The 8,324-nt window shown below is 36.2% G+C and overlaps 1 protein-coding gene and 1 non-coding gene across 2 annotated transcripts; both read right to left on the bottom strand.

The window, feature by feature from the left end:
- Nucleotides 1-3,793: 3,793 nt before the first annotated feature.
- nabp1b (nucleic acid binding protein 1b) lies at nt 3,794-7,589 on the bottom strand. The gene is made up of 6 exons (XM_059570250.1): nt 7,400-7,589; nt 6,012-6,150; nt 5,823-5,894; nt 5,658-5,745; nt 5,516-5,582; nt 3,794-4,110 (listed from the first exon to the last, which is right to left on the bottom strand). Exons 1-6 carry the CDS (start codon nt 7,491-7,493, stop codon nt 3,926-3,928), a joined length of 645 nt encoding a protein of 214 aa, XP_059426233.1. The 5' UTR covers nt 7,494-7,589; the 3' UTR covers nt 3,794-3,925.
- Nucleotides 7,590-7,805: 216 nt separating this feature from the next.
- On the bottom strand, nt 7,806-7,887 carry trnas-cga (transfer RNA serine (anticodon CGA)). The gene has a single exon. It is a non-coding gene; the product is annotated as a tRNA-Ser (tRNA).
- Nucleotides 7,888-8,324: the final 437 nt, after the last annotated feature.

The raw sequence follows: 8,324 nt of genomic DNA, 5'->3' as shown, positions 1-8,324 counted from the left end.
AATAGTCCTTTACATCAGACACATGCAAATCAGGGATGGATTTGTTTTCTTGCTGTTTTTATTCTCTATAAAGGAGAAAATAAAGACACTGATTGGAACTGAAATGGTTCTATGCACAAAAGCAAAATAGTATTGTAAGAAACCGTTTTGTTTATGAATGAATTGCATGAGTAGTTTAATATTTTTTGCCTTTTTTCTAATAAAAAGGTAATTTTTTCTTTTTTAATTGCTGTTCAACCAGCATTATTGGGTATATAACTGCCACATTAGGTACATCCATTATTTTTTTTTCAGTTATTTATTTTCCATTTATTGTTCCTTTTCGTTAAACAAGTATAAAGATTATCTATATAATTTCTTTAGTGTTGTGGTTTTATTCACTGTTTAGTAGGTCCGGTGACTTGAATGAGAGGCACATTTTTAAAAAAAGTAAGATTTTTCTTAGATTTTATTTTTGTATTTATTTTATTAAACCTCTATTCATGCAACAGTTGAGGGGGAAATTTTTACATTGTATCTGTATTATTATTATTATTATTATTATTATTTATTTTTAAATCGACCTCTAAAATAATTAAATTATCACAAAAATTAATTAACTAAAATTGTGTCAATGTTAATTTACAAGTATTTGAGTAGATTTTGGTGTAATAGACGTCTTCATTTTGTATTTATTTAAAACTACAGATGGCGATGTGTAGTTTCTTAAATGATCAGTGTTTGTAGGTGATCAGAAAGATTATTATTTTTTTTTTTTTTAGATATTTCTCTCTGGTTTTATGATATGAATGGATGAATTTCCTCATAAGAGTATCGTCAGATGCCATTAAAACATATCTGCACTGCAAAAGGTTTGCAGTATAATATTATTTAAATGCAATTAGGCCAACAGAATGCAAACAAGGCATCGCCTGCTCAAGAGTAGGATGAGAGAGTTTTTTTTATGAATCTGAAGTCACGTTGGTATAGACGAGGTAAATTAATTTGTTTCTTCTTCTAAGAGGTTCCAGACGTAGGTGCTACTTTTAGGGCTAAAATGCTTTATGAATTACTCTTAATAAAACACATTAGGAGTCTAAAGTTATGAGTGATAAATCCATTATTGGATTCATTGTGAAATTTTGATATGCTCATATGAACAGTATGAAAACAGTATTTGAATGTTATTCTCTGGTTGTAAGTGGCTTTGGATAAAAGTGTCTGCTAAATGGATAAATGTAAACATGCAGGCCTAGGGGGTCAGGAGACTACTATTTTTGTGTGAACTATAGGAATTGAAATTATGATATGATTAGCAGAGGCAACATAACTTTTTTTAAATATAGTTTTATTAATTTTTTTTATTATTAGTGGTGCTTGCTACAGGCAAATATTATTTTACGGGGGTTTGGAGTCTGTATGGGTTTGTTCTCCCTCAGTGGGTGATATAATAAAAATCTAACAAATGTTTTTTTTTTTTGAAATATCATGATTTTATCCCGATTTTTTGTTGTGTTTGGTTTTCCTATTATGCAGGCTGTTTGAGCATCACAGCCAAACTAATTTCCCTATTATAAAGCCTTTTAAGGTAACAAAATATGAAAAAGTGTGGCAGATATTTAGGACAAAGTGCAGATATTATACAAATAAAGTGTTTTATTTTCAGGTACAAGAGGTGTATTTAGCAGGAGCATTAAAAAATTGAATGAACAAATATAAAAATAAAACACTATATACACTGATTCCTATTAAAGCAACTGAATTAAAGTTTTTCAATCAAAAGTATTGAGTGATTTTTCTCTGTGTGTTTGGCGTTTTCCTAACATTGAAGGAATAATTCACCCAAAATTTAAAATAGTGAAGAAAAACTTCTGCTAAACATAAACTCTACTTTGAAGAAGGTGGAAAGCCAAACAGTTGCTGGTTCACATTGGACTTCCAGAGTATTTTTTTGTTTCTATCAAAGTCAATATGGACCAGCAACTGTTTGGTTACACAGATTCTTCAAAATATCTTTTTTTTTTTTTTGTTCAGCACAAGAAAGAAGTTAATATAGGTTTTGGACAACATGTGAGTGTATAAACAGTGACAGAAATAAAATATTAGGGTGAATTATCCTTTTAATTCACATGGCAGCATGTAGCCTACTGTCCCTTTAAGACCTGCGCGCATCTGATATACAGACATGCATCCATTTATTTCAGTTGTTTACTTTCATTTTAGACATATCCAACTGAGTCTATACATAAACCTTGTGTGTTTTCTGTGATGTACTGAAATATAATTACAAGCACTTCATGCATTTCAAATGCTTTTATCGACAATTACATGACATTTATGCAAAGAGTCAGTATTTGCAGTGTTGGCCCTTCTTTTTCAGGACCTCTGCAATTCGACTGGGCATGCTCTCAATCAACTTCTGGGCCAAATCCTGACTGATAGCAACCAATTCTTTCATAATCACTTCTTGGAGTTTGTCAGAATTAGTGGGTTTTTGTTTGTCCACCCGCCTCTTGAGGATTGACCACAAGTTCTCAATGGGGTTAAGATCTGGGGAGTTTCCAGGCCATGGACCCAAAATTTCAACATTCCAGTCCCCGAGCCACTTAGTTATCACTATAGTTATCCTTATGGCACGGTGCTCCATCGTGCTGGAAAATGCATTGTTCTTCACCAAACTATTGTTGGATTGTTGGAAGAAGTTGCTGTTGGAGGGTGTTTTGGTACCATTCTTTATTCATGGCTGTGTTTTTGGGCAGAATTGTGAGTGAGCCCATTCCCTTGGATGAGAAGCAACCCCACACATGAATGGTGTCAGGATGCTTTACTGTTGGCATGACACAGGACTGATGGTGGCGCTCACCTTTTCTTCTCCAGACAAGCCTCTTTCCAGATGCCCCAAACAATCGGAAAGGGGCTTCATCGCCATTCCTGAGCAAGCTTTGCACTGGTGGCACTCCGATCCCGCAGCTGAATCCTCTTTAGGAGAAGATCCTGGCGCTTGCTGGACTTTCTTGGATGCCCTGAAGCCTTCTTTACAAGAATTGAACCTCTTTCCTTGAAGTTCTTGATGATCCTATAAATTGTTGATTTAGGTGCAATCTTAGTAGCCATAATATCCTTGCCTGTGAAGCCATTTTTATGCAACGCAATGATGGCTGCACGCGTTTGCAGGTCACCATGGTTAACAATGGAAGAACAATGACTTCAAGCATCACCCTCCTTTTAACATGTCAAGTCTGCCATTCTAACCCCATCAGCCTGACATAATGATCTCCAGCCTTGTGCTCGTCAACATTCTCACCTGAGTTAACAAGACGATTACTGAAATGATCTCAGCAGGTCCTTTAATGACAGCAATGAAATGCATTGGAAAGGTTTTTTTGGGATTAAGTTAATTTTCATGGCAAAGAAGGACTATGCAATTCATCTGATCACTCTTCATAACATTCTGGAGTCTATGCAAATTGCTATTATAAAAACTTAAGCAGCAACTTTTCCAATATTTATGTAATTCTCAAAACTTTTGGCCACGACTGCACACCAAATAATGATCTTTTTCTAGCAATGTCATATGACCCCTTTAAAATATGCAGCTCCACCTTTCCAACTCCAGAGGTAATTCTCAGCTCAGTTTAACATAAATCGAGTGCACCATCACTTTGTGATAAATGGCTCAGTTAGATGATATTTCTTAGAGAAAGTCCTTAGTGCCATAGATTTTAGATTATATAAACAAGAAAAAGTGAAGATAATCATCTGATGTCATAGACGGTGTGCAAACTCAAACAAACAAAACAATATGACAAGCATAATGTTTTTAAGTGACTTTATTTATACTTTATTTCCCAAAAAATCTCAATCCAGAAAAGGTTAATATAATTCATTAATCAAAATAACCCACCAATTAGGGTTGACAAACAAAAGTAGAGTTATAAATATGCTCTCATCTCTTCAGGGCTCGGCGAGGATCCCGTCCATTGGTGATGGATGGTTTTGATCCCTGTTCTCCACCTGGAACTGGAGAAGCACTGCCACTGTTCCAATGACTGCGGTTCAAATGACGTCCACCTGCACGAAAGGAGGGCTCTTGGGGGACAGGAGAAGGGGAATACACAGCTGAGCCGTTTGCTGTGAGAGGTGAAAAGGATGGTCCAAATTACAGCTTATTCTGGCCAAGAACCACACATTAAGACAATCTGATGACAAATTTACACCTGCAAAGGTGGCACAGAAGTGCTTCTGAAGAGGGATTTAGATGTGTTTACACAGGTTGTTTAATGCTGCTCAGAGGTGGTACAAGTAAGGGATAATGCACAGCTAGCTTTGCTTCAAACAATTTTAATGCACACTGTGGAGACCAAGAACCACCCTCCGCAAAGTGCATTTAAAGGGTGTATTCACACCAGGAAAGTCCGCTAGTTCACTTTCTTTGGTCTGGACCAAATACAATGTTGATTTAGTTTTTTTATTATGGTTAGCTTTCCCACTGCTCTTATCGCAAGTGAACCAGCAATTGTAAACAAAACAACACGTGTGCTTCATCCATTCATTTGGTTCATCCATTCAACCAAACCAGTTTGTTTGGAAGCGGACCAAGACCACCTCTTCAGCTGGTTCTCGGTATGGTTGTTTGGTCCACACCGAGTGACTGCTGTATTGAGACCAGCCCAAAAGATCCACACCAAGAGGGGAAACAAACTTGAGTTTGATTCAATCAAACCAAACAAGACAGGTGTGAATACACCAAAATCATTTAATGCACCGTGCATTATCCTGCTTATACCTTGGTCATTTGCCAGCATTCACAAGTTAAAGCTATTAATGATGTTCGCAGCGCAATACTTGACCAGAAGGGTAAAAATGGTGGTAATTTGTCATTTACTGCTCATTAGCTCAAGAATTCTGTCCACTTCAAATCAGACCTGGAGATAAAACAGTGCGGTAAGATCACCTTTATTTTAATAACTTATAGCATTTATTTGAATTAATTAACGATCGAGAGAGGACAGATGTGTGTGCGTTACCTTCTTCTGCGCGTCTCTCTACAAACAACGAAGCGGTGTTAGTTCAAAAACAGCAAAAGCTGCTTTTAAAATGATGCATTATCCTAATAGATTAAAAATACAATTGGTCTAATTAATATATTGTAATTAATTATTAATTGTATTATTAATTATTATAATAATTTTCAATAACTGAAAGTTCTTCTGGGTTCTGGATTGAATTATTCAATCATTTTCTAGTTATTTGTTTTTTTTTTTTTTTTTTTTTTTTTACTTGCAAAGAAAAATTTCTACATGGTAAATGATTTTAGAACCCAGATTCTTAAAAATTATAGTTTAAAAGCAACAAATTAAAATAAGAAATGTATGACCTTAACTTACATATTGACTTCTAGCTGTTTATATCTGTCTTAAACCTTTTAGTCTTATTGTAAGTTTTTAAAGCCAATTTGCACTGCCCCCTTACACAGATAGCAACAGAATGTACAATTAAACAATCAAACAACCATTCAATTTTCTCAAGATTCAACCTGTAGGTCCTGCAGGTGGCCCATGAGTCGGTATACTAGGAGTGCTGCCATGAGCTTCTGTTTTAACCTGTTAAGAGATAAAATAGACACTCATTATGTGCTCATACCGTTCATGCCCTCCGAGCAGTCTTTTTGCACTCACATGGGTGTTGTTGATTTGGTTGATTTTTGCCAGCACCTCTGGGTTGGGCTCACTGAAATTGGGCACTTCAGAGAAAATCATACAGAACCTTTGATAGGTGCAAGAAAGTGCTGGTTATTGTTTTGGTGTCAAAGAACTTAAGTTCAGTCAGATGTGAAGACTTACTCTCCGATCTTCTGAAGGTCCCCTGTTCTTCCAATATACAGTGTAAGACAGCCTTTGAAGAGAGATGCATATCTAAAATATAAAATCAAATATGTACACCTTCAAGATAATAAAGAACAAACCAAAACCTCATATAAAAGATGAATACAATTATCAGGATTAAAAATAACATCAATAATATACTGTCACCCTCGATTGAGTCGGATGATGTCTCCTGTTTGTATCAGGCTGCCCACCTCGTCCCACACCGATATTGTAATGCTTCCGGTCCTGTCAGCTACTTTACATGAACGCACTTCATGACCATCCTTTGTCTTAGACACTCGTCCTGAAACATTTTGTTAAAAGAACAAAAATAAAAGACACTGGAACATTATTTTGCTCGGGGAATTAGATATTCAGTGAATATATAGAACTTCAGTGAATCGGTTCTTTCAGTTCAAGAGTGGGTTCATCAAAAAAGATTAGATTCAGGGATTACGTTGACCGTAATTAAGTCACCCCACGCAATGTTTTGTTAGACTATTTCATGATCTCTGTCAGGTATTAATGTGAGTTTGCCTCTTTGCAATCCTCCTCCCTTCTTACTCGACCTCTTCCACAGGTGTTTCCTGTTTTTCCTACATATGACATGTTTCGTCTTTTCTTTGTCTTCTTCCATCCCTCTCCTTGTCTCCCTCCTCCCATCTATGTTTTCTCTCCCTCTATGCTTTAGTCTTATGTGTCTTTACCCAAATGTATACGCGCATGAGCAGATAATACCTAAAGGTAAATCGGTGAAGATTGGTGGGGGGACCTTTTAGGCCCAGGTTGATGGGTTTAGTCTAACCTTTGCATAAAGTTGAAAGGCTCAGTGCCAGTATTATTCCTTATATTTCCGGTTATTATATATTTTATATTATTATAAAATATACCCCCTTTATTTTATCCTATATAAACTCAGTGTATAACAATAAAGATTTGAAGTGAAGGTATACTCAGATCTTGTGTCTGTCGTGCCTTTTCTTTACCACGGCCGTGAACACTTTTGAAGGACTGAGAAAACTTTTGGGGCGAAGACATAGAACGGGACCATTTTGACACTTTACCAAATTTAACACGTTTCAACGAAGAAAATTTGCCTTTACATAAAACATATCCTACTAAAAACATTTACATATAAAAAACAAATAGCTGTTTCTGAAATAGTTCACACATTCACTAATTCACATCGCAAAATATCAGCAAATATTGAGCGAAATGAAGTGATCGATTTCGGTGTACTATTTATCATACAGTCTATGGTTGAACCGCAGGAGAATCGCACTGGCCGATTCAATCCCATTCGGTTAGAACGGGACGGGTTTGTGAAGCAGTTGAACCGATTCACAGAAGAGGTCCAACTCAAAAAAACGCTTCCTTCGTAGATTCGACACTCCTGGCTTATCTTTTTTTTAAGCTACGAAAAACACGCGTCATGATTTATAAGATATTTATATAATATTATTTGTAGTTATAACGGCTTCAAACTGTTTGTGAACAAACGAGGATAGCAAGCAATCGTGTAGGCCGTGTTCATGTGTTTCCCACGCACTTACCAGTTTCCAGGACGATAAAAACCAAATTTAGATTTTTTAATCCAGGTTTAATGTCTTTAATCAGACACACATTTTCGTTTGATGCGTTTGCCATTCGAAAACACGATAAAGAAAAGATAATTCAATTCAGATTTTCTCCCAAACTGAGACTGCCAGTCACCTCAGACCACGTTGAGTTTAATTTGATTGAGCCAGGCCGCTTTATAGGCTACCTTTTCTCACGAGACACTTCCCCCTAAATAGAACATCTCACCCATTATAGTATATTAAACCGAGAAACAGGCGAACATGTTCATTTTCTTGTAAGAATGAATGTGATTAAACATGTTAATTCGGTTTATTCGAACGTAACGTGTGTTTTACGTTTTCCTAAAATAATAATCGTAGTGTTTCAAAAACTAAATTTCGTCACGAACAGGATTCGAACCTGTGCGGGGAAACCCCATTGGATTTCGAGTCCAACGCCTTAACCTCTCGGCCACCGTGACTGCCTGATACATGCATGTGAAAACAGCTCCATCTACTGATCATTGTACTAAAATTACATTTTAGTGAGCAAGCGAATGTCTTTTTTTATTGTTTAGGGTGGATGAATTAAATAAAGGTGAAACTCTTTTAGAGGTCAAACTCAATTCGTACTCGTATTTAAAATGTCACTCGACATCAGTTCAAATAAACAAACAAGATGACCAAATGAAGTATTTGGAAAACATAAAGCATTTTATTCGATGGGATAGATAAACAAAAAATTCCGAAAGATGCTTTAGTTTTTAAGCTGTGTCTCGTATAAGCTTTTACATCTCGTTTTCTTTCGTTTTACTTGAGTCATCATAACGCCAGATGGCGCTAGTGCCAAAGGAGTTTGTCATGGGGGGCGTGCATTTGATTTAACCACTCTTCACGCTGAAACATGGTGCAAGGGATT

The sequence above is a fragment of the Carassius carassius genome, chromosome 17 (assembly GCF_963082965.1).
Source record: "Carassius carassius chromosome 17, fCarCar2.1, whole genome shotgun sequence".
NCBI lineage: Eukaryota > Metazoa > Chordata > Actinopteri > Cypriniformes > Cyprinidae > Carassius > Carassius carassius.
This window is presented reverse-complemented; position numbering and strand designations above follow the sequence as displayed.